Below are 27292 nucleotides of genomic sequence, written 5' to 3'. Positions count from 1 at the left end.
AAGAGAGAAAACAACAGAGACTGCAGGTTTGTGAGAAGAAATGGGTGAGGAGGATTGTGGGAGTGAAGAAGGTGGTGGAAGGATGATGGGTTAACTGAGGGAGGAGATTGGTGTGCAGATGAGCTTGCCGGAGAGATTGGTGAAATGTCGGCTGAGATGGGCTGGGCACTTGGTTCAGATGGGGGAAGAGACAATGGCAAAGAGAGTGGATAGCTTGAAAGAGCAACGTAGGAGGAAAATAGGGAGACCACGGTTAAGATGGGAGGATTGTGTGAAGAGGGATACAGTAAGGTGGGGGTGGTTGGAGAGTGGAGAGATTTTGCTGAAGACAGAGGGAAGTGGAGGAGGATTATGGTCAAGGCAGAGCAGAACCTTGGTGCCATTGGCCCTCACCCATTATAAAGGTAAGAGGAGGAGGAGAAAGCAGGAAGACATTTAATGTATACATATACTTCCTTACAAAGGAAAATATTTAAAGTGGAAAATACTACAACAGCAGCAAGAGGTTTCGTCTTTGTTACCATAATAAAATAATATTAAAATAACAAACAATTATGGATGTTGGTTAAATCGCATGCATAGTGGCCTTGCCATCATTTTCACCTGTTTGAGAAGAGAAAGGCGCAATTTTTCAACATCCACTGGCTGCTCCCTAAGAGCTAGCTCAACGATGCGCATTACCAGGCTGCCCGGTGCAGTAGAGTGTGCGCGTGGAAACCCAAACTTCTGGGTCACACTTTGTACGAAGTCAGCCTTCTCCTGCAACATTTAAAGTGGTTAGATTTGTCTTTAAAAAGTTATTAGGAGTAGGGGGCAGTGCCTAAAATAAAACTTGTGTGGCAGTGTGTACAGTATACCAGATACTAACCTGCAAGGACAGGCTACTTGCCGATTCAGAAGTAGCAATGGGAGCACACACAGCCACAAAAGAGCATAAATCATGCTCAGCAGTCTCATCACTGGATGTCACTTTTGTATCAATCGAGGTTGCCAGGTTTTTTGGATGCTGATCTATTTCTGGTACCACTGAATAATACAAAGCAAAGTGGAGCATCTTGATTATTTTGTGCCCAAACACCAGGCATAAGCAAAGTCCAATGAAGTGTGCATGCATTTCACATGTGAATTGCACACAGTAAGATGAATGGAATCACCAGAACGTACCAAACCATGAGATTATCTTTGCTTCCCATGGCGGGCGGCATACTTCGAAGAAGCAACGTTTAGAATTTAGATGATTCCATCCATGATTCAACCTGTCTACCGACACTGATCTACATGCCTTCACAAGTAAGACAACTTCTTTCTACACATAGTACAACCAGTGTCCACCAGAAGTTTCACGCAAAGCTTATCCATTGCAATTACACAATTCCCAAGGCTGACTTCATCTCACTGTGTGGGTGGTATTGGTATACAAGTAAATAGATTGATTTTGCCGGCATACATTTCTTCTGAATCTTGAACAATCTCCGTCTCCTGTTTGTCAAAAACAAAAAACAAATCAGAACAAGAATTAAAAATTGAATGATTAACTTTTTTATTAGCTTCTCCCATTCCCTAAGGGATGGGACAGGGTATTGTAATCGATCTGTGTGTTAGCAACTGAGTCCATGCAGTTCCGTTTAGTTTATCCTGTTTACGCTGCTTGGTACATAAGGCTGCCTAGGCAATTTCATCGGCTTGGGGTTCCCATGCTGGACGGGTCGCCATTTCCAAGAAAGACACTCGACTGAGAGCGAGTGCAGGAATTTATCATTTGTTCAATCTTTATTGTCACTTAACTAATGCTAGCAGTCCAGGAGACAAATTTAATGCCCATCGAATAACAGAACACAAAATTATGTATCGTCATTCCTGCAAAACACCAGGGTGACAGTTTATAGCGAGGCCAATATTTGAACCCAGGCTCAACAGTTCAGGAGGCAAGTATGTACTCATATATATCATCATATACAGTCATATTCTCCCCCTATCTGCAGCATGAGTCAGTAAACCACATGCACCGTGGCATGTATACAGGTGAAAATCGTAAGTAGTCACTGTTGCTGCAGATTCAGTTTCTTGGCAAGAGTGGTTTGTCATTGCCTTGCCAGCATTGATCGTCTGTGCTCTATCCTTTTAAATGCTGATCTTCAAGCAAGGAAGCAGCACGTACCATTTTCAATTATTTGGTACAACTTGGCCAGGGTTTTAACCACCGACCTCCCAGAATCAGAGCCGACGCTCTAACAATCACACCACTGAGTCTGGTTATATAAATACAGTGTCAAAGGCATTACAAACTAGAACGGCACTCGTTAGAGAGCATACCTCTGCCAGGCTGAACATTTTACGTTTTGTATCCCACTTATAGGTCAGACCCTGGTGTTGGGCTAGCAGCTAGGGTGCCAGCTTAGGATCCTAGGATCCTGGGTTCGAATCCCGGTCGATCGCTGAATTAACACCAGGGGGGTTGACTCAGCCTGTCATCCTTCCGAGGTCGGCTAATTGAGTACCAGTTCACTGGTAATTCCCTGTTTGTCGGTAAAGGCGGCAAAAAGGGTTGGCGTCAGGAAGGGCATCCGGCCGTAAAACATTGCTTCAAAAAGGGGACCAAAAACAACAACAACCACGGTTCCCGAAAAAGGCCAACCCCCGCTTTGCGGGGAAAAATGGCCTCTAAAGGTGGTTATTTTTTTTTAATATTGTTACTGACCGCGGATAAGATGTTGGTTTTGCCGAGCGGAGGCCCCGCGGCCCCAACAGTTACCCCGACTAACCCGATTCCCGAACATTGGCCGGATCGCGCCACAGATATTCAATAGGGAAAAGACAAAGGCGACACGGATGTGAAGAAGAAGAAGAAGAAGACAAAAAGGTTGGCAATACTACTAAATTTATTCCTATTATATACACGCTCAAAGTAACCAAGGAAGAAGGAAAGATAATAAAATAATGTACAGAAGATATTAGAGACAGTGAAAATCGCTAGCTTACCTACAGTCTTAATTAACCCAGGGACAAGACACACAGAACAAACTCACGTACACAAAAGGATGGAAAGGTAGGAGGTGGATGGCTGGAGGGAGAGGAAGGTCCAACGGGTCCTGCAGCACGATCGGCGCGTTTAGCAGCCGCCGTTCCTTCGCGGCCCTGCTCAAAACTGCCGCCCAGGCCCAAAGCTGCTGTTGTTGCTGCTGTTGCTGCGGCTGTGTGGACGTCGCGTGCTCCTTCCAGGACTCGTCTCTCTCGTTTTGTCAGAGCTCATCTGGTCCAACCCCTCAACTCAACAACTTGCACGTCTCCCTGTCCAACTACTGCACTCAACAACGCAACCACTCCCCCCTTGCTTCTTGCGCGCGCGCTTTTTATAGCGCCTCCGGCGATCAAGCCGCCGGCCTTCAGGACACGCCCATCGGTGTGCTCACCTCGGCCCTGGTTGGTCGCGCGACCCTCTGGCTCCGCCCTTGATGACGACGGGCAGGCACGCCCTTCTTCCCCGACCCGAGCACATGTTCAATGGTGGTTTTGGAGGGGATGTAATTGGCAATCGAGGCTTGGCAATGAAAGTTTTGGGAGTGGGAATGGGGAATGAAAGGGAATCTATCTTGTTTCACTTGGTGCAATGGAGTGTCATCTTAATGGAAGGCAAGGCCTTACCCTAATACACATAATAAAGATATAACTATCAACAAGGGGGAAATCTATGATTGGCTGACGTGTATGCTTTATGGAATTAACTACGGGAACGCCCTTTGACCTTTACACAACACTGGAGTGAGGAGGGTCCAGAATAAAGCAATATTTCACAACAATTTACTATACAATACAACACAATAAAAAAAACACAATTCTCATATCCGCAACAATATATTATAGGTCAGATCTGGATTTGGACCTGAACCAAAATCTAATCGGCTTGTTATTGTCGCCTAACCAACTCATCCACCTCGTTTTGTCATATGTCGTCCACAACCTTTTGAAATACCATGCTCATTTTGGCGCAATATACTCAATGGTGAAGAATCACTTTAAAAGTTTTAAAATTCTCGTATCTGGATTTGGATCTTCCCCGAAATTGAATAGATTCGTCCTTTTCACACACAACCTTTCCACCAAGTTTCGTCTGAATCCATCCTCAACTTTTTGAGATATCCTGTTCACAAATAAACAGAAAGACAAACAGACAGACAAACAGATAGACAAACAGATAGACAAACAGACAGACAGGGATGAAAACAATACCTCCATCCACCTTCGGTGGCGGAGGTAATAAAATAGGCCAAATCTATATGCACAAGATAGAGAGGAAAAAAGATCCTTTGTGAATCATGCAATATAATCTTTCAAAATAATATTTTTCAAAACATTTTATAACAGGGGAAAATATATATATATATATATACACATCACAAGAGAATGAGAGACACAGAAAGGGGCCATAAAGGCAAAGCAAGGTCTGAAGATAATGAAATTTTAAAGGGTATTACAAGAAGCAGAGACAAAACCCCAATCAAAATGTCTTAAATGTTGATGAATCCTATAATCAACAATCAAGATAATCGCACAGTCTCCTTCAATGGAAAAATTATATATCCCTCAAAATCCACTAACGAGAAATGTTTATTAAAGTAATTTTTTTTTCCATACAACAACCAACCAACAGAGCAAGTTGGTTCCTTAAGTGGATATTCAACATTGGATCACTTTCAAAAATTAAATCGACTTCTGAAAAAGTCAAAATAAATGCCATTGTACCTCGCATTTATTATTTGGGAAAAAAGCAATCGACAGTGTGGAAGCAATGCTGTAGTGCACAAGCTCTACATCATCAAAATATCAACTTCAGATAAATTAATGGGCCAAGTAAAGTCATTTTTCGTAGAACAGCAAGTTAGAATCATAACCTGCATAGTTGTGGCAAAACCAATAACATTGACACAATCTAGAGTATTTCAACAGCTAAGTTTGAAAAATAGAGAAATATAAATTATTGGAAAAGACGAAGCCACCAAAATTTAGGGATGGCCATTTTGATACACAGCAATGATGAAGAACTAAAAACATGATAGACGAGCTAGATTTTGACAGTTAGAAGCTCTGATCAAATATGAAAATGACAAAAATCAAATTAAAGTGACATGCAAGAAAGCAAGAAATTTAAAATGTTCAATGAAAAATTGATCAGCAGCTATATTCAAATAAGTCAACTCAGAAAAATAACACCAATCGCTTTCATGAAGAGAACGAAAACAGTAGTGGGGGGAGGGAAAATTTAATTGCAGCATTTGGAAAATTGCAATATACCAAAGATAACAAACTGCTTCGTGTCTGAAGATAACTTTTACAAGTTTACAAACAAGGGGTTATACAAGCAAAAATGTATGGCAGTGAACCATGGTATGCTAAAATTAAGATTGAGTAAAAATAGATGACGAAGACGATGACGATGGAAAGATGTTGTCACAGGATCAGAAAAAACAAAAGACTAGAACTGCACTCAGTAGAGAGCATACCTCCACCTGGTTGGCCATATCACTCAATGGTGAATAATCACTTACAACATTCTACCAGCTGGATCCGGATCCAGATCTTCACCAAAATTTAATCAATTCTTCCTTGTCACACACACAACCTGTCCAACCCGTTTCGTCCAAATCCATAAATACCTTTTTGAGATATCCTGCTATGTATAGTTTTTGGCCCGATCTCCCAACGGTGAAGAATCACTTAAAAAATTATAGTAGCCGGATCCGAATCCGGATCTTTACCAAAATCTAATTATTTCGTCCTTGTCACATACGCTACATCTCTGCCAAATTTCGTCCAAATCCGTCGACAACTTTTAAAGATATTTTGTTCACAAACGGACAGACAAATGGACAAACAAACAGACAGGGGTGAAAACATAACCTCCATCCACCTTTGATGGCAGAGGTAAATATAAGCTAATGGCTTAGTAGGCTAATGGTGAAATCTCAAAAGGGGCCTTAAAATGGGTCTACACCCTCCCCATCTTAGAACAAAAAACAACCTATTTTTTCTTCAAGGGGGATGTCTGGAAAGTTAGAAAATCATGGTTGTGAATATGAAAGCATTGCACATCACTCCGAGAATCACATTTACATATATATATATATATATATATAATAGGTGCTGATGTTGATGCCAAGAGCCGATTTGACGTAACAGGTTTTTTGCCTTTATAGGTGTCAATATTGATGCTATATGCACAAACATGGTATTAAAATGTGCAGGAAGATAAGACACAATCAATAAAATAGGAATAAGGCTTAAAAAATAACTTTTCTTGGGTAGAAATGACAAAATGCTGAAATTAAATGCTACAAATTCAGTTCGGTTTCATCGATAAAATGGGGACAAATACATTGTAATTTCAGAAATATTAGCTTCTTAGTCATAAAGTTTATGTTCAAATTTCCCCTGTTCATTCGTGTATTTAACATTATTAACCAAAATGTTAATATCAATAATACTGATAATTATACTGTCAAAATCAAATGTCACGCCCCTAATATTTTATTGAAATTCACAAATCGCAATACCGCCAAAACATCAAGTAGTGGGGCAGATAAGGTCATATATGGAAGGTGTTGTGCATTTTATGTGCATGGCAGTTTCAGCATATAATCTACATACCCCAAGGTTTTATTTCAGACATGGAGGCAATTTGTTTCTGACCTGTGGTGACCTTGAGAGGTCATTGACCCCAGCATTGCATGCTCCATTGACAGTTTGACCTTAATCCCTTGTTCCAAGGTCAAATCTGATGGTGGCAAATGATTCCCCATATATGATTTCCTATTAGTGCCTAATACATACCTAAACTGTCTGACCATTATTTAAAGAGTTACAGGTACTTGAAAGTAAAAGCTATAAATAACTTCGGGACATCCCCTTATGTCATGTGACTGATGACACAATCCTCTCAGCTTTCAACTGTCTCCATGTGGACAAACAAAACTCTGAGGTCAATGAAAAAGGTAAGATTTTGAAAGATATAAACTTTTTCTAAATGAAATAATGTAGCAATATTATGCATAAGAGTACCAAGAACATGTATAACTAAAAAAATGGCATGTTTTAAGGGGGAAATAAGAAAACTAAGGCAAAATACTGAAAATCTGTTGACTTAAACCTTCATTGGGGTATGTAGATTATATGCTGAAACTGTCATGCTTTAGTCATAAAATGCACAATTGGTTTGCTATATTTCTTTCCAGATGGACTTTTCTGACAATGGTCATCACTAACCTTCTACCATGGATTTGGAAGCACCAGCTGTGAAACGTCGAAAAATCGATACGGAAATTGTATCATATGCTCCAAAACTCTTGACCCGAAAAAGGACCATGTGGTTAAGAACCCAACTGCTGATGGCTTGAATGCAATTCTAAAAGCAAGTAAGCTGAGACAAGATGATGTTTATGATGCACTCTGGCCTTTGCAACAAGAGATTTTAAGCCTGAATCTGAAAGTGGCTTTCCATAAATCATGTCGTGCCAATTACACCAGCAAGTCAAATTTGCCTAAATGCCAATCTACCGATACTGAACAACAACCATGTACGTCGGAGTCCATCTCTACGGAACCTTCAAGGCTCATGAGAAGTGAAACAAGCGGGTTTGACATCAGGAATGATTGTTTCATTTGTGGCAAACGGAACACTTCAAATAGAAAACAGCTTACACAAATTTCCACAGGCATCGGACAGACCACCAGAGAAAAGGTTCTTGCAGCGGACCACAAAAGAAAAGACGACACCATTCATATGCGAATGCTCTTGTATTCAGATTTGTTTGCCTATGATGCCAAATACCACCGATTATGCTATGGACATTATATAACAGACCTCAACATAGCTGCTGCGCAAAACAAGTCAGGAGAGTCAGCAGCAGTTACATTACACAATGTAGCCTTTGATGAACTTAAAATTCATTTGGACCAAACTGTCTTCTCCAAAAAAAGGACTGTGACAACCCTTGCCAGTTTGAAAGCACAGTTCATCAACTATTTAGTTGAATTGGGTGCCTGTAATGCGCAGCAGTACACCGCCTGGAAATTGAAGGAACGATTAACCAAACATTACAGTGATCAGTTGGTCTGTGTTACATTATGTTGTACTGACATCGTGTACTCCTCTTCTGTGACCTTGGGTGATGCACTAAAACAGGCCACTGCTCTGCAAGATGCAAACGATGATGATGACTATGAAAAACTGGTTTCTACAGCACAAGCAGAACCAGTGAATGAAAACCCTATCTTGCACACTGCTGCTGGCATACTGAGGAAGCACATGGCTGACATCAAGCATGCAACTGGTGTCGATGCACCAGCTGAAGACACAAACATTGAGCAGTATGCCAAATTCATTCCAGATGCTATGTATGACTTCATTCAGTGGTGCTTCAGTGAGAAGTCATACACGAATATAACTAGCTGTAGCAACGAGGGTGTTTCAAAGAGCAACCTGAAAACGATCGCCATATGTCATGACATAATATCACAGAACCAAAATGTGTACACAGCAAAAACCCTGGACCTAGCCTTAAAAGTACATCACGAATTTGGAAGTAAGAACATCATTGACTTACTTCATTCACTGGGTCACTGTGTATCATACGACGAAGTACGGCATTTCCTCACATCTGCTGCCATTGATCAGACAAGTAGATCAGAGGATGTTTACATACCCAAAAGACTCCAAAACCTGAGGGTCATTGATGATTATCCTATCATCGACGGCGCCATTGATAACTTTGACCAAAATGAAGCAACTTTGGATGGAAAGTCAACTACTCATGCCATGGCAGCCGTACTGTTCCACAGAGGAGCATCATCAGAATGACATGTATATCCTACTGTGATTTCTGGATGTTGGTAAAATATTAGGGGGGTGACGTTAGATTTAGACAATATAATTATCAGTATCATTGATATTGTTGCGGATATGAGGACTGTATATTTTTTTGATTGTGTGCTTTATTATTATTATTATTGTTTATTCTGCGCCCCCTGCCTCCGGAGCTGTGTAAAGGTCAAAGGGCATCCCATAATTAGTCCACAAGCATACACGTCAGCCAATAATAGAATACCCCTGTTCGATAGTTATATCTTATTCTGTGTTTTAGGGTAAGGCTGTGTCTCCCATTAATTGAAGTACTCCATTGCACCAGTGAAAGAGATAGATTCCTTTCATTCCCATCCCCAAAATCTCCATTTCCTTTCACAACCCCTTTCGTCATTGCCAAGCCTCGATTGCCAATTACATCCCCTCCAAAACCACCATTGAACATGTGCTCGGGTCGGGGAAGAGGGGCGTGCCCGCCCATCGTCATCAAGGGCGGAGCCAGAGGGTCGCGTGACCAACCAGGGCCGAGGTGAGCACACCGATGGGCGTGTCCTGAAGGCCGGCGGCTTGATCGCCGGAGGCGCTATAAAGGCGCGCGCGCAAGTGGCGTTGAGGAGTCGGTGGTGAGGATTGAGTGGACCAAGAGAGAGAAAGAGTGGTTGGACCAAGAAAGAGAAAGAGTGGTTGGACCAAGAGAGAAAGAGTGGTTGGACAGGGAGACGTGCAAGAGTGTTGTTGAGTTGAGGGTTTGGACCAGACGAGTCAGACGAGTCCTGGCAAAGCAAGCGGCGGCCACAGCAGCAACAACACCCAACAGCCGCTTGGGGCCTGGACGGCGGTTTTGAGCAGGGCCGCGAAGGAACGGCGGCTGCTAAACGCGCCGATCGTGCTGCAGGACCCCCTTGGACCTTCCTCTCCCTCCAGCCATCCACCTCCTGCCTTTCCACCCTTCTTGTGTACGTGAGTTTGTTCTGTGTGTCTTGTCCCTGGGTATTTAATTAAGTCTGTATAAGCTAGTATTTGCACTGTGTCACCTGGGTCTTATGTGTTGTAAATAAACGTGACTGCTTTCTTTTTGCTTGTGTGTATAATAAATCCAATTACTCTTCTGTCCGTCTTCTCGTCTTATTCCTTTTCCTCTTTGCATTTCGTCGTTTTAGTCTTTTCCAGATTGGGCAGCTGCGGTGCGATACGGCCAAAGTTCTGGGTGAATCGGGTGAGTCGGGGAACAACTGTTCGGTCGCGGAGCCTTCGCTCGGCAAACAACATCCTAAACCGCGATCAGTAACAATATTACCATTTTTCTTAATAATGTGATATACACAAATGAACAGGGCAAATTTGAACATAAACTTTATGACTATGAAACTAATATTTCTGAAATTACAATGTATTTGTCCCACTTTATCGATGAAACCGAAGTGAATTTGCAGCATTTAATTTCAACATTTTGTCATTTCTATCGAATAAAAGTTATTTGTTAAGCCTCAATCCTATTTTATTGAGTGTCTTATCTTCCTGCACATTTTAATATCACATTTGTGCATACTAGGGCATGCCCGTACTATATATATATCTAAAAGTATATCCCCCCCTCTATTTACATGCAATGGTTTGGTCCAAAGCGAACGGCTTGCGAGTACGGTGACAATCCCCCCCCCTCTATTTACATGCAATGGTTTGGTCCAAAGCGAACGGCTTCCGGAGTTTGGTAAAGAAATCGCCATCGCGTGCACAAACGCGCAGGAAAGCGAATGAATCGCAAATTCGTTTTTATTAGTTTTAAAACATAGTTTAACGCCAACATAGTTTGCAAACGTGAAATAAATGAATACGCTCTCAAATGTGCCATCCGAGGTAGAGTGTGTCCGCCACGTTCGGCACACGCGATAGTTCGCTGCTCTCTGATTGGTTGAATCGTTTTTTGGACATAGCTCGGTAAGTAATTGTCCGATTAATATGAAACCTTGAAAAGGCACATCCTCGGGTCCCCAGCAATATACCTGGCAAGTTAAAAGTATATCGGACCCGTGGTTGTCGAGAAACAGCGGTCACAGACAAACGTACAAACGTACAGAGATTACTGGAATTATAGATAGATAGCATCAATATTGATGCCTATAGAAGGGGGGATTGCACAAGAAGCCCATTGATGTGCACAAGAAGAAACGCCTTCATTATACATTTGAAAATAAGCGAGAAAATGGCCTCTAAAGGTGGTTATTGATGCCTATAGAGGCAAAAAACCTGTCATGTCAAATCGGCTCTCAGCATCGACATCAGCACCTATTATATATATATGTAAATGTGATTCTCTGAGTGATGTGCAATGCTTTCATATTCACAACCATGATTTTCTAACTCCCCAGACATCCCCCTTGAAGAAAAAATAGGTTGTGTTTTGTTCTAAGATGGGGAGGGGTACTCGACCCAAAAGCACCCTACACCGCTCGCCTTTAGACAGGAAAGCATATTCAACGATTTTGTGGTCAAAGTCAAAAAACTGAAATGGAGATGGGATGTATGGTTAGCAAGAAGAATAGACAACCAGTGAAATGCGAGCATTACAAACTAGCAATGTATAGAGAATGAAATGGAAGAAGCAGAGTGAAAATAGATTGTAGGGAGACCAAATTGATCAATTAACCAGAGCACGAAGGTCCAGAATTGCAGGGATTAGAAAAGGAATAGCCTTGTGAAGAAACGCCTTCATTATACATTTGAAAATAAGCGAGAAAAGTCAAGTCAATTTCCACAAAGAATGAGCCAGGGATTCGGATGATAATGCTAAACAGGCCTACTGAAGGACATACCTTTCACTTCTTGGACTCATCTGTTTATAACCGGAAAATAATGTTTTCCTTTCTCATTTTCAGAAGAAGAAGTTTCATGGAAGAAGAAGAAGGATGGCATGGAAGACATTTCGGGAACTGAGTGGCATGCTCACGAAGAGGGGAGTGTCGTTGAAGCTGAAGGGAAAGGTGTATGCTGCATGTGTGAGAAGTGCTATGATTTATGGGAGCGAGACATGGGTAATGAACGTAGAGCAGCAACGAAGGCTGGAAAGGGTGGACATGCGAATGGTTCGGTGGATGTGTGGAGTATCGTTGAGAGAGAGGAAGACAAATGATTAATTGCGAAAGATGATGGGAATAGAGCCTGTGATTGATGCTGTGAAGAGGAACAGGTTGAGATGGTTTGGTCATGTGTTGAGGAAGCATGAAAGTGACTGGTTGAGAAGAGTGATGGAAATGAATGTGGAAGGAAATAGAGGATGGGGAAGACCGAGAAAGACTTGGCTAAAGATGGTGGAAGAAGAAATGTGGGCAAGGGCGTTAACAAGGGGAGATGCACAAAATAGAGCAAAATGGAGAAGATTGTCATGGGGACTGCAAGGCTAACCCCCGCTCTAGCAGGGAAAATGGCCTTAAAATGCCTGTTGTTGTTGTGTTTTCTCATTTTCAGAAAACCTAACTATCTTTGTCAAATGACATGCAAGATGCTCTGTGTACACATGCACAAATCTCAATACAGGTTTTATTGTGTAACTATTTTGTACTTCTCAGCAGCGAAATTTAAATTCCTCACCATGCTGTGCTCTCAGCTGCCTGACGATTTTCCGCACAGCCTGCTGCCAGCGTGGTAAAGCCTCAGGTGGTTGAAGGTGCGACACAGTGATGAGCTTTGCAGAAACAGCAGGCCGCAGCTCATTGAAAAGAAATCGGCAGCGCTCAATGAAAGGAGCACACACTTCCTTGTAGGAACGACCCTGTTCCTGGTGTATCTGCACAAGGACAAGAATTGAGGAAAAGCATAACATACACAAAGCAAACAAACAAACATAATTATGCAAACAAAGCTCGTACGTACACACGTACGTACACACACACACACACACACACACACACACACACACACACACACACACACACACACACACACACACACACACACACACACACACACACACACACACACTTGGAGGCATTGGCATGCAGAGGAAACAGATACATCGCTCAAGTAAGAGGTTGTGGATATCATGGAAGATAGTGTTTGGTCCACTCATGTGTAAACGCACCAGGAAGACTCCGATGTGAAAAAAGGAAACGGAATATAACGCACCAACCAGTTTGGAAATACATCGTAACTTCATATTGTTCCCCTGTCCTCCCATTTATTTATTTTTGGATACAGAATCGAGGCTCGTGAAAGAGCTAACATTTATTTCACAAACAAGTCAAACAGACAAACAAAATATATAAAAAGAGGGAGCGGTAGACAAGATGGGGAGAAGGGGAAGCACACAAACACAACAAACACACAAGCACAAGCACACAAACACAACAAACAACAAGCACACAAACACAAACACAACATTTGAGAGCAGGGACATCGGGAGATGTGTGGGAGGGAGAGGGCTTGGGGGGAGGAGGCGTGGGAAGGGGGGGGGGGGGGTTGGTGAAGTATAAAACACAAGGACACCAAGGACTTCCAGGACAGAAGTTGGTATTTCAAAAAAGTGGATTTGGGGTGAAATTAGCGGGGGTAGAAAAGATCAAGGTTTTGGATGGGGGAAGATAAGAGATGGTGGTGAACAGCTGTTTTAAAGACCTGGAGGGATGAGTGGGATTGAAGAGAGTGAGGGAGTTTGTTCCAGAGGCGGGAGAAAAGAGGAATGAAGGAGTGAAGGTGAGCAGAGAGTCTTGATTTTGGCAGTTTAACCATAAGAGCGTTGCAGGCAGATCTTGTGCGACCTGTAGGAATATTTGGGGGACAGAGCCCAGAGAGAGCTGGGGGGGAAAGGCCGGAGAGGAGTCGGTAGAAGACGGAAAGACCACCAACCTGCCTGCGGTGAGTGAGTGAAAAGCCCTTGGAGTTAGCTTCATCACGGGACATTCCAATGATTCTGAACGCTTTGGTTTCAACAGTGTGAAGACGACCTAGGTGTGAGGCAGGAGCACCAGCCCAGAGGGGAGAGCAGTATTCCATTGAGCTGCGGTCATGGGGATGAAAGCCTTGTATGTGGTGAGGAGCTCAGGTGTGCCAAGGAAGGACTTCGCACGATGGAGGATGCCCAGTCGGCGACTGGCTTTGGAGGCCAGATTTGAGATGTGGTTTTCCCAGGAAAGATCATGGCAGATAGTGATACCCAAAAGCTTGAGTGACAGAACTTCTTGGAGAGGATTATTCAGAAAGTGGATGGGAGGGTTGTCCAGTCGGTCTTTTCGGAGAGACATCGTAAGAGTGTGAGATTTGTCAGGATTGAAAGACATGTTCCACTTGTTTGCCCAGTCTGTGATTTTGTCCAGGTCTGCAGAGAGTGAGGAGGCTGCAGACTGCCGATCTGAGGGATGAGGAATGGAGCGACAGAGAGTAGAGTCATCAGCAAAGAGATAGAGAGGATTTTCAAGAGAGTCAGAGAGATCATTGATGAAGACCAGAAAAAGCACAGGGCCCAGAACACTGCCTTGGGGAACTCCAGCCTGGACAAGAAGAGGAGATGAGAGAAACCCATTCAGGGCCACACGTTGACTACGACTAGAGAGGAAGTCCGCCAGCCATGCGTGGAGATTTCCATGGATACCAAAAGAGGAGAGTTTGGTGAGCAGAGCAGGGTGCCAGACCGTATCGATGGCACGTGATATGTCAAGGGAGACAGCTCTAATTTCCTGTTTGGCATTGAGGACCTCCATCCATTGTTGAGAAAGCAGAAGCAGCATGTCCAGAGTAGAGTGACCAGGTCTGAAACCAAATTGATGATCAGAGGTCAAGCCATTGGAGAAGAGGAAAGATTTCATATCCGAAGCAATGATGGATTCCATGACTGCTGATAATTGGGAGAAGGCTGATTGGTCTGTAGTTGATAGGATCTGTTTTTGCACATTTTTTGTGCAAAGCGGTGATGTTGGCTGATTTCCAAGCAGATGGCAGATGACCTTGAGCAAAAGACAGGGTGAAGAGAACAGAGAGAGGGAGTGAAATAGCGGAAGAACAGGATTTTAGGACCCGTGGGCTGATGCAGTCAGGTCCAGTTGCAGAATCAGAGTCGAGGGTTGACAGAAACTTTTCCACCTTGTCAGGAGGAAAGGACACAGAGTCCAGGAGCAGCTGGGTACGACTGGGTATGGTGGGTACAGAGAGGGATGGGTTTGGGACACAAGATTTAGAGTCAAACACAGAGTTGAGGCATTCAGCTTCTTCACGTGCGGAGTCAGCCATGTAGCCATTTGAGGTGAGGGAGGGGATGGAGGGGGAACAAACACCAGAAACAGATTTGACCAGACGCCACCAGGATTTGGAAGAGGGAAACAGATCAGAGAGTTCGGTCTTGAGAACGGAGAGATATTGTTTCCTGGCTCTCCTGAAGGTGGATACACACTTGTTTCGGGCTTTGTGAAAGGAAATGAGATTTCCTTCCGTTGGATTTGCTTTCCAGGAGAAAAAGGCAAGTTGTTTCTGGGCAACAGCCTCACCACAAGATTCCGTGTACCATGGATGGGAGGAAGGGTATGACAACTGAAGACGAGATGGGATAAATCTGTGCATGAGAGAGAGCAATTTACATTGGAAGAATTCCCAGGATGAGTTGATGTCAGAGGCGGTAGAGATGGGAGACCAGTCCAGATGATTGATGGCTGCTTGAAGACCGTGCCAGTTGGCCTGAGTGAAATGCCAGACTCGGCGACGCTGAGGAGGCTCTCTGAGAATGGTCAGAGAGATGTCCACTTTAACAAGCACATGATCAGATGAGCCGATTGGAGCAGAAGAAGAGCAGCAGACATTTTCAGGGAAGTTAGTCATAACCAAGTCCAGAAGAGAAGATGCTCCGTTGACTGAGATCCGGGTCGGGAAATTGACAGATTGTGTCAGTCCCAGTGAGTCGCAGAAGTCCTTTGCTGAGGAGCCATGGCTGGTGAGAGAGGTACCCACACCCAGCCAACTGGCATGGTGACAATAATTGAAATCACCACATATGAGGAAGAGAGAGTTGGGATGGGTAGATAGAAGTTGGTCCATATTATCAGACAGCGAGATGTTGATGGAGTCATCACTGTTTGGTGGACGGTACAACACACATATGAACAAAAGGGGGGAGCGAAGGGGAAGCTGTAGCCAAAGGTATTCCTGGGGGTGAGGTGGAGAGAGGGCAGTGCAGGGCGAGTGAGGAAGAGAGTTTTTTAAATAAAGATAGCAACCCCACCTCCAGGACGAGGCTCAGGTCTATCATACCGGAGGAGGAAGTAACCTGGGAGAGATACCAAGGAATCAGAGACATCATGAAGGAGGAAAGTTTCTGTTAAGCAGATCACGTCTGGTTTGTCAGAAGCAACCTGTGTGGAGAGATCAGTCAAGTTTGAGCGAAGGCCCTGGATGTTTGAGGTCCATACCGTTAATGAAGAGGAATGGGGAGCAGTGGATACAGAACAGGGGGGGGGGGGGAGGGGTAGGGTAAGATGTGGAAGAGGAGGAAGTGGTAGGGAGAGCTGTTGAAGGTGTGTCAGAGATTTCAGAATAGCTTGGAGAAAGGGAATAATGGGGCGGACAAAAGGTTTGATGGTGATTGGATGAGGCACAGTGAGGTGTTATTTGAGGAGGGGGAAGAGCGAGGCAGAAGGTTGGGGGAGATGAAGGCGAAAGTTGGAAGGGGGAGGAAGCAGGGAGGATGCTTTGAGGAGGAGGGGTGAGAGGGGAGTCTCGGAGGGGAGGAGCGAGGGAGAGTCTCAGAGGGGAGGGGTGTGGGGGGAGTTTAGGAGGGAAGGGGCCAGGGGGGAGATTTTAAAGGGATGGGTGATGGGGAAGATTTGGAGGGGAGGGGCAAGGGGGAAGATTTGAAAGAGATGGGTGATGGGGAAGATTTGGAGGGGAGGGGCAAGGGGGTAGATTTGGAGGGGAGGGGTGAAGGGGAAGTTTTGGAGGGGAGGGGTGATGGGGAAGTTTTGGAGGGAAGGGGTGATGGGGAAGATTTGGAGGGGAGGGGCAAGGGGAAGCTTTGAAAGGGATGGGTGATGGGGAAGATTTGGAGGGGAGGGGCAAGGGGGAAGATTTGAAAGAGTTGGGTGATGGGGAAGATTTGGAGGGGAGGGGCAAGGGGGTAGATTTGGAGGGGAGGGGTCATGGGGAAGTTTTGAAGGGGAGGGGTGATGGAGAGGTTTTGGAGGGAAGGGGTGATGGGGAAGATTTGGAGGGGAGGGGGGAGATTGGATTTTAGAAAGTGTACGATTAATGGGAAACGAACATTTATTGCAAAATGAGTTTCTTGTGACCTTCGAGTCAAAAATACGTTTGAGGGCGCTGAAGGAGTGGTGGAGTGCAGGAGAGTTTCGGGAATGTAGAAAAGAGGAACTGTCAGAGATGGAATTTTTTTTTGGAATGAATAGATTTGGTGAGCAAGTCGAAAGCATCCTTTTATAGAAGAAGAAGAAAAAGGTGTTATGATATACGACAGAATACAGTTCTTCAGGGGAAAGTTTAAACATTTTAAAATTGAGCAGTGAAAACTATCTGGGGAAATGGAAAATGGAAATGGGGGTGAAACACGTGATCAAAGAATGATCGAACAAATAAGAACAACGAATAAACGAATAAGAACAACGAATAAGAACAGAGAAGGAAAAAATTTTTTTTTTTTTTTTTTTTTTGAGTTGAGATTTTAAACAAGGAAGTATGGGGTGAAAGACTTGGACAAAAACAGAGAACTAAAGTATTTGCAGCACAATCGACGGACAGCTGAGAGAAAAACAAAGCCTCAAGGTCGGACACGGCAGCCTACGAGACCTCAAAATACGCGACACAAATTAACCGACGATTTTGTATACATGTATGAAAAATTAACACCGAGAATCTTACTAAAGACACACTATAGGAACACACACTGAAAGATAGATACAGTTTCGACAAAAACACAATTGGGGAAAACATTACTTAACTTCGAAAGCGTGAGTGCATGGACAGCTTCGAAAAGATGTGACCACGCCGACAAAGATCTCGCGAGACCAATCTCTCGGGAGATTCTCGAGAGAATCGAGATCTCTCGAGATCCCATTAACTCTCATGCTCTTCTACCTAAATAAAGCTGCATAAATACACCAAGAAAAACTGTACACAAAGTAAACCCTTTGTCAATTCAAACTCTACCTGAGTTCCGATACAGCTGTAGACAATCAGAAGTAGTGCATACATGAGAATCACAATGCTGCACACCCCCTCAGCCACCCCAACAGTTTCATAACTTGTTGGAAAGTCATCAGCATCAACGTAGACAGAAATGAAAGGAAAACACACAAGGGCTTACTTACCTAGTATAGCTTTATGCAGCTCTTTCTTTTGCTGGAAAAACATGCATGTTTGTATACTGCGCATGTATATATACATACATATGTGTGTATACTGTACATTGTATTTTGTCGAAACTATATTTATCTTTCGGTGTGTGAACATATAGTGTGCCCCTTGGAAGTTTCTCGGTGTTTATCTTTCATAAATTAGTCGTTTGTTTGCCGCGTCCCGAGCGAGGCCTTGCAGCCTCAGGCTTCCCCCGTCGAAGGTTGTTCCTTCCTGCGCTGTTTTGCTAAGTTTTTTGATTTTCCCTTCTCCCCCAAACTTCACCAAACATCTACTCTTTGTCTAACGTTGTAATCGCCCCCCCCCCCCCCTTCCCACCCCAAAAAAACCAAAAAAAAAAAAACATTTCCCTTTCTCCTCGTGTGCTTTTGTTCCATCATGTGCCTCTGTCCATGTGCGTTGTCCCGCCCCGCCCCCATTATCCCCTTGCCTTCCACCTTCTGCCCTGTTCAAGTGACTCGTGGTGTCCCTCTCGGCTCCCTCTCCCCATTGGTATTTTTGTGAATATAAGATTGTTCTTCACGGTTCTGTTTAAATATTTTAAAACTTTCCCCTTCAGTGTTTTATTCAGTGGTTTATCACAACACGCTGTTTTTCTTCCGATATAAAAGGCTCCTTTCAATTTCCTCTTCAACTCATTCCATTTCAAAAAAATATTCAATCTCTTATAATTCTTTCTCACTACATGCTCCAAATTCTCATTCATTCCACCCGTCCTCCATCGTTCTTAAATGGATCGCTAACTTGAAAATCACAACAAACCCAATTTGTTATAAATGTTCATCTTTCATTAATCATCCACTTTCTAAACATCACCCTTGCCCCTCCCCTCCAAATCTCCCCCCTTGCCCCTCCCCTCCAAATCTCCCCCCTTGCCCCTCCCCTCCTAAACTCCCCCCTTGCCCCTCCCCTCCTAAACTCCCCCATTGCCCCGCCCCTCCAAATCTCCCCCCTTGCCCCTCCCCTCCAAATCTCCCCCCTTGCCCCTCCCCTCCTAAACTCCCCCCTTGCCCCTCTCCTCCTAAACTCCCCCTTTGCCCTTCCCCTCCTAAACTCCCCCCTTGCCCCTCCCATTCAAAACTCCCCCCCCAACCCCTCCCCTTCAAATCTACACCCCAACCATCCCTCCCAAATTCTCCCTCCTCCCACCTCCTTCTCAAAGCTGCCTCCTCCCTACTTCGTCTCCCTTCTATTTCATAACTCCACCTCCCCCAACCTTCGACCTTCCTCTGCCCCCTCTCAAACAACCCTTCACTGTGCCTCATCCCATCACCATCAAACATTTCGTCCTCCTCATCCTTCCCTTTCTTGTAACTCTTCTGTAATCTCTGCCACACTATCAACTGCTCTTCCTACCTCCCCATCTCATCCTTGATCTGATCCTCGCCCTCCCCTCCCCTGTCCTGCACCCGATGCTCCCCCTCTCTCCTCATTAACGGTATGGACCTCAAACATCCGGGGCCTTCGCTCAAACCTGATTGATCTCTCCATTCAGGTTGCTTCTGACAATCCAGACTTGATCTGCTCAACAGAAACTTTCCTCCTTCAAGATGTCTCTGATTCCTTAAAATCTCTTCCTGGTTACTCCCTCCTCCGGTATAATAGACCTGAGCTTCGTCCTGGTGGTCGGGTGGCTATCTTTATCAAAAACTCTCTTCCTCACTCTCCTTGCACTGCCCTCTCTCCACCCTACCCCCAGGAGTACCTCTGGCTACGGCTTCCTCTCCGCTCACACCTTTTGTTCATATGTGTTCTGTACCATCCTCCAAACAGTGATGACTCCATTTACATTTCGCTGTCGGACAACATGGACCAACTTCTATCAACTCATCCAAACTCTCTCTTCCTCATATGTGGCGACTTCAACTGTCATCATGCCAGCTGGCTGGGTGTAGGTTCATCTCTCACCAGCCATGGCACCTCAGCAAAGGGCTTCTGCGACTCATTGGGACTGACACAATCTGTCAATTTCCCGACCCGGATCTCAGTCAATGGAGTATCGTCTCTTCTGGACTTGGTTATGACTAACTTCCCTGCAAATGTCTGCTGCTCTTCTTCTGCTCCAATCGGTTCTTCTGATCATGTGCTTGTTAAAGTGGACATCTCTCTGGCCATTCTCAGAGAGCCTCCTCAGCGCCGACGAGTCTGGAATTTCACTCAGGCTGACTGGCACGGTCTGCAAGCAGCCATCAATCATCTGGACTGGTCTACCATCTCTACTGCCTCTGACATAAATTCTTCCTGGGAATTCTTCCAAAGCAAACTGCTCTCTCTCTCATGCACAGATTTATCCCATCTCGTCTTGAGTTGTCTTAACCTGCCTCCCGTCCATGGTGCACTGAATCTTGTGGTGAGGCAGTTGCCCTGAAACAACTTGCCTTTGCCTCTTGGAAGGCAAATCCAACTGAAAGCAATCCCAGTTCCTTCCACCAAGCTCAGAACAAGTGTGTGTCTACCCTCAGGAGTGCCAGAAAGCACTATCTCTCCACACTCAAGATTGAACTCTCAAACCTGTCTCCTTCCTCCAAATCCTGGTGGCATCTGGTCAAATCCGTTTCTGGTGTTTGTTCCCCCTCCATCCCCTCCCTTACCTCAAATGGCTACACAGTTGACACTGCACGTGACAAAGCCGAATGCCTCAACTCTGTGTTTGCCTCAAAATATTGTGTCCCAAACCCATCTCTCTCTGTTCCCACCTTTCCCAGTCGAACCCAACTGCTCCTGGACTCTGTGTCCTTCTCTCCTGACAAGGTGAAGTTTCTGTCGAACCTCGACTCTGATTCTGCAACTGGACCAGACGGCATCAGCCCACGGGTCCTAAAATCCTGCTCTGCCGCTCTATCTCACCCTCTCTCTGTTCTTTTCACCCTCTCTTTTGCTCAAGGTCATCTGCCAGCATCTTGGAAATCAGCAAACATTACCGCTTTACACAAAAAAGGTGCAAAAACAGATCCTTGCAACTACAGACCAATCAGCCTGCTTCCAATTATCAGCAAAATCATGGAATCCACCATTGCTTCGGACATCAAATCCTTCCTCTTCTCCAATGGTTTGATCTCTGATCATCAATTTGGATTTAGACCAGGTCATTCTACTCTGGACATGTTGCTTCTGCTGTCTCAACAATGGATAGAGGTCCTCAATGCCAAACAGGAAATCAGAGCTGTCTCACTTGACATATCACATGCCTTCGATACGGTCTGGCACCCAGCTCTGCTCACCAAACTCTCCTCCTATGGTATCCATGGAAATCTCCACTCATGGCTTGCGGACTACCTCTCTGGTCGAAGGCAACGTTTGGCCCTGAATGGATTTCTCTCATCTCCCGTTCCTGTTCTGGCTGGAGTTCCCCAAGGTAGTGTTCTGGGCCCTGTGCTATTTCTGGTCTTCATCAATGATCTCTCCGACTCTTTGGAAAATCCTCTCTATCTCTTTGCTGATGACTCCACTATCTGCCGCTCCATTCCTCATCCCTCAGATCGGCAGTCTGCAGCCTCCTCACTCTCTGCAGACCTGGAAAAAATCACAGACTGGTCAAACAAGTGGAACATGTCTTTCAATCCTGACAAATCGCACATTCTTACAATGTCTCTCCGAAAGGACCGACTGGAAAACCCTCCCATCTACTTTCTCAACAATCCTCTCCAAGAAGTTCTGTCGCTCAAGCTTTTGGGTCTCACTATCCGCCATGATCTTTCTTGGGAAAACCACATTTACAAGCTGGCCTCCAAAGCCAGTCGCCGACTGGGCATCCTCCGTCGTGCGAAGTCCTTCCTTGGCACACCTGAGCTCCTCACCACATACAAGGCTTTCGTCCGCAGCTCAATGGAATACTGTTCTGCCCTCTGGGCTGGTGCTGCTGCCTCACACCTAGCTCAGCTTCACGCTGTTGAAACCAAAGCTTTCAGAATCATTGGAATCTCCTGCGATGAAGTTAACTGCGAGGGCCTTTCACTCACTCACCGCAGGCAGGTTGGTGGTCTTTCCGTCTTCTACCGACTCCTCTCCGGCCTTGCTCCCCCAGCTCTCTCTGTGCTCTGTCCCCCCAATATTCCTTCAGGTCGCACAAGATCTGCGTGCAACCCTCTTATGGTTAAACTGCCAAAATCTAGGCTCTCTGCTCACCTTCACTCTTTCATTCCCCTTTTCTCCTGCCTCTGGAACAAACTCCCCCACTCCCTTCAATCCCACTCCTCCCTCCAGGTCTTTAAAACAGCTGTTCACCACCATCTCTTGTCTTCCCCCATCCAAAACCTTGATCTTTTCTACCCCCGTTAATTCACCCCAGATATTTTTTTTTGAAATTCCAACTTCTTTCCTGGAAGTCCTTGCAGTGTTCATATGTTTTATACCTCTCCCACCTCCCCCAAAGCCCTCCCCCTCCCACATTTCTCCCGTTGTCCCTGCTCTCAAATGTTGTGTTTGTGTCCTTCCCCCCTCTCTCCCAATCTTGTCTGCCGCTCCCATTATTTTTTGTGTTTTATGTGTCGGTTTGACTTTTTGTGTGATTAATGTTAGCTCTTTCCAACACCAGTTTATCCCTGGTGTTGGGCTAGCGGCTAGGGTGCCAGCTTAGGATCCTAGGATCCTGGGTTCGAATCCCGGTCGATCGCTGAATTAACGCCAGGGGGGTTGACTCAGCCTGTCATCCTTCCGAGGTCGGCTAATTGAGTACCAGTTCACTGGTAATTCCCTGTTTGTCGTAAAAAGGTGACAAAAAGGGCTGGCGGCAGGAAGGGCATCCGGCCGTAAAACATTGCTTCAAAAAGGGGACCAAAAAACAACAACAACCACGGTCCCCGAAAAAGGCCAACCCCCGCTTGTGGGGAAAAATGGCCTCTAAAGGTGTTTTTTTTTTGTTTTTTTTTATGTTAGCTCTTTCACGAGCCTCGATCTTGTATACAAAAAAAAAATACATACATACATATGCCTCAAGCTCACTGTAGTGTGTGTGTGTGTGTGTGTGTGTGTGTGTGTGTGTGTGTGTGTGTGTGTGTGTGTGTGTGTGTGTGTTCGAATAAACCTTGAACAACCCACAGAACTAATTTGTTCCTCCTGACAGGAGACCACTGTGCCAATGAAAATTTTAACATATTATAAAACAACAAGAAAGGAGACCGATTATGCTCCAAATTTCTGGGTACAAGTCAATGACCGTCAATAACAGCATGGTGTATATCATAAAATCATCACAATTACTTCTACCTGGCTATTGCTGCTCCAATATAAAACAACATAAAGGAGATCTGGCATTATAGCAATAACTGCAGTCAAGGTTAGCGAGTACATCAACCAGAAAGCAGACAGAAGTAAGATTTAATTTAAGTCCCTTTTTGACTTCAAATACAGACATACCTTGATAAGGGAGCACTTGGCCTGGTAAACAACCTTGCATACATCGATGAGGGATCGAGGAAGAGCTATTTTCTTACTGGTCTCCATAGATCCGACCTGCTCAACTACCTCCAACGCTGTTTTGCCTACCAAAGAAGGAAAAAAAATAATTGAGCTGCACAGCTGGAAATTATCAACCTCACCCAGCAGTCTGAACCTCACATATTAATTACAAACATACCCAGGCCAAGATGCTTGAGAAGACAGCAAAGAAGGAGTCTTCCTACTTCTTCAACAGGGTGCTCGGAAGGAAAGCTGATTGGCACACAAAGATGCGCTTGGCGGCAATAGCGTTCCACAACACACAGAAACTCCTACACAAAAAGACAACAAATGGTACTAGACAGTAAACAGATGAAATATATTTATATTAGATGCTACATTGAATTGTATTTTTTATTAATGAATAGGAAGTGAAAACATATATTATAGAGTCAGCCAGTTGGGGATCAAACAGAACAAAAACAAGTAGAGCTACATTCAAAGTACACCGCCCCATGACAAATAAATAAATAACATATCCTCCAGTGCGCGACATCGCAGGGGCCTCTTCGGTGCCCGGTGATGCCGCCGTGCAGCACATGGAGACGGAGTTGGGAGGGAGCGGTGTACAATAATTGATTGATTAATTGCATAATTAAAATAAATAACTAGAACGGCACTCAGCAGAAAGCATCCCTCCACCACTCCACCAGGCTGAACAGTTTATGTTTTGTATCCACTGATAAGCCGGATCTGGATTCAGACCTGAACCAAAATCTAATCGGCATTTTTGTCACCTAACTAACTCATCCCCCAAGTTTAGTCATAACCCATCCATAACTGTTTCAAATATCATGTTATATATCGCTTTTCACCCGATATCTCAATGGTGAAAAATCATTTTTAAAAATTAAATAACTCTCGTATCCGAATCTATCTTCAGATCTTCACCAAAATCTATCCAATTCTTCGTCTTTGTCACACACCCAACATCTCCACTAAGTTTGGTCCAAATCCGTCCATAACCTGAGATATCATGATATATATCGGTTTTAGCCATATCACTCAATGGTGATGAATCGCTTAAAAAATTATATGATCTGGATCCAGATTCGAATCTTCCCCAAAATTGAATCAATTATTTATTGTCACATATGCAACCTGTCCACCAAGTTTCGTCCAAATCCGTCTACAACGTTTAGAGATATAGTGCTATACGTCGTTTTTAGCCCTATCTCCCAATGGTGAAGAATCACTTTAAAAATTCTACTCGCCAGATCCGAATCCGGATCTTCACCAAAGTCTAACGATCTCGTCCTTGGCACATACGCTACCTCTCCGCAAAATTTCGTCTGAATCCATCCACAACTTATTGAGATATCTTGTTCACAGACAAACAAACAGACAGACAGGGGTGAAAACATAACCTCCATCCACCTTCAGTGGCGGCGGTAATATATAATCGTAAAAACCAATTTCTCAATCAATTAGCTAATAGCATGCCGAAACCACCACCATTTCATCCGAATCTGTGACATTTTGAAAATTGATTAACCAAGTAATTCATCGAAAATTTTAAAACTTTAATCATTAAATTGATTAATCAATAAATCATTGAATACCCTTTATAGCCAAATCACTTGGTCATTGTCGTGTCCAAATATCAGCTTGCGAGCTCAAAAGGTGCCTGACATATTTCCCAGACGAGAAAGAAAATAAATAAGTACTTAATAAATCGATATTAAGTAATTAATCAATTAATTGATTGATGAAAAAATAAAAATAAAAAGTGTTTTTGCCAAAGCGCTTTGTCACTATTGTGCCAAAATTTCACCTTCATAGGTCAAAGGATGGCTGAGGTAATGCCCGGACAAACAAACAAACAAACAAGAAAGAAAAAAAACAAAAAAGGAGTGAAAACTGAGTACACCCTTTCGGAGCACATCATCGCCGGGCAGTGAAGGCCTTCGGCGCCCGGCGATGACATCGTGCAGCGCCAGGAGATGGAATGGGGAGGGGCGAAAAAAAAAGAAGATTTAAAAAAAAAAAAGGAAAATGTCCAGTGGATGTAAAAAGCATGAAGGCAATTCCAGAACACCCCCTTCTCCTCCCCATTATCCCCCTCTTCTCCACCTCACTTCCCTCACCATCTCCCTCTCTTCCTCCCTTCCTTTCTCTCCCTCTTCCCTCCCTCTCTCTTAATATTCCCGTCAGCAAAGCGACTGCGGTGACAAGCATTTCCATTGGTGTGAGGAAGCCTGCTGTGAAGTGGGTGAAACGTCGCCTGAGACCAGGTGTGTTCTTGCTTATTTGCTCAAATTTGCGGAGATCTATTTTTACTTTTTCGTTCGAAGTGCCTCCTTTATTTAAAAAAGTAGAATCGCAACTGCCCCAATCTTTTCCCGCATATATAGTCCATCAAGTAATTTAAATTGAGAGATCAACTTCAAACTTTTGCATCACTTGGGATGGATATTTTGCTTGCTTTTCCTGTCACTGGGGATGGGTACTTTTGCGAGTACAGTATATAATATTGTTCATTAAAATGTTTAAATGTGCCAGACATATTTCCCCTATCAGACATTGTCGATTTCTGGCCATTTAAAAATATGCTACTAACAATATCTTATTATAATAGAGCAAACGTACATGGTTATGTATGTTTACATGCGACGAAAACATCTTCTTCTTCAAAAAAAATAAAAAATTACCACCCTCTTATTTAACCCTCTTAATTGCGTTAGACTGCTGAGACCCCTCAGACCTTTGACGACCCTTTAATTCCCCCAAGACCCTTCAAACCACCAAGACCCCAAAGACCCCTGAAGACCCAAAAGACCCCAAAGACCCCAAAGACCCAAAACACCCCAAAGACCCAAAATACCCTTCAAGGCTCTGAGGCTCAAAAAGACCCCGAATACCCAAAACACCCCGTAGACCCCGAATACCCAAAACACCACGAAGACCCTGAATATCCAAAACACCCCAAAGACCCAAAATACCCTTCAAGGCCCTGGGGTTCAAAAAGACCCCGAAGACCCAAAACACCCCGAAGACCCCGAATACCCAAAACACCCCGAATACCCAAAACACCCCGAAGACCCCGAATACCCAAAACACCCCGAAGTCCCCGAATACCCAAAACACCCTGAAGACCCCAAATACCCGAAGACCCCAAATACCCAAAACACCCCGAAGACCCCAAAAACCCAAAACACCCCGAATACCCAAAACACCCCGAATACCCAAAACACCCCGAATACCCAAAACACCCCGAATACCCAAAACACCCCGAATACCCAAAACACCCCGAATACCCAAAACACCCCGAATACCCAAAACACCCCGAATACCCAAAACACCCCAAATACCCAAAACACCCCAAATACCCAAAACACCCCGAATACCCAAAACACCCCAAATACCCAAAACACCCCGAATACCCAAAACACCCCGAATACCCAAAACACCCCGAATACCCAAAACACCCCGAATACCCAAAACACCCCGAATACCCAAAACACCCCGAATACCCAAAACACCCCGAATACCCAAAACACCCCGAATACCCAAAACACCCCGAATACCCAAAACACCCCGAATACCCAAAACACCCCGAAGACCCAAAACACCCCGAAGACCCAAAACACCCCGAAGACCCAAAACATCCCGAAGACCCAAAACATCCCGAAGACCCAAAACACCCCGAATACCCAAGCA

At 44.4% G+C, this 27292-nt stretch overlaps 1 protein-coding gene across 4 annotated transcripts in view; it reads right to left on the bottom strand.

Moving 5' to 3' along the window:
• The window catches only part of HERC2 (HECT and RLD domain containing E3 ubiquitin protein ligase 2), a 425948-nt gene that overhangs the window by 228440 nt on the left and 170216 nt on the right, over nucleotides 1–27292 (bottom strand). For all 4 annotated transcript variants that reach the window (XM_078766738.1, XM_078766740.1, XM_068132745.2 and 1 more), the window contains exons 28-32: nucleotides 23772–23904; nucleotides 23552–23676; nucleotides 12443–12638; nucleotides 869–1026; nucleotides 604–759 (exon numbers count right to left, since the gene is read on the bottom strand). In XM_078766738.1, coding sequence (XP_078622864.1) covers nucleotides 604–759; nucleotides 869–1026; nucleotides 12443–12638; nucleotides 23552–23676; nucleotides 23772–23904 — 768 coding nt within the window. The remainder of the gene's footprint in view (nucleotides 1–603; nucleotides 760–868; nucleotides 1027–12442; nucleotides 12639–23551; nucleotides 23677–23771; nucleotides 23905–27292) is intronic.

Source organism: Myxine glutinosa, chromosome 12 (genome assembly GCF_964187855.1).
Source record: "Myxine glutinosa chromosome 12, kmMyxGlut1.1, whole genome shotgun sequence".
Taxonomy (NCBI): domain Eukaryota; kingdom Metazoa; phylum Chordata; class Myxini; order Myxiniformes; family Myxinidae; genus Myxine; species Myxine glutinosa.
This window is presented reverse-complemented; position numbering and strand designations above follow the sequence as displayed.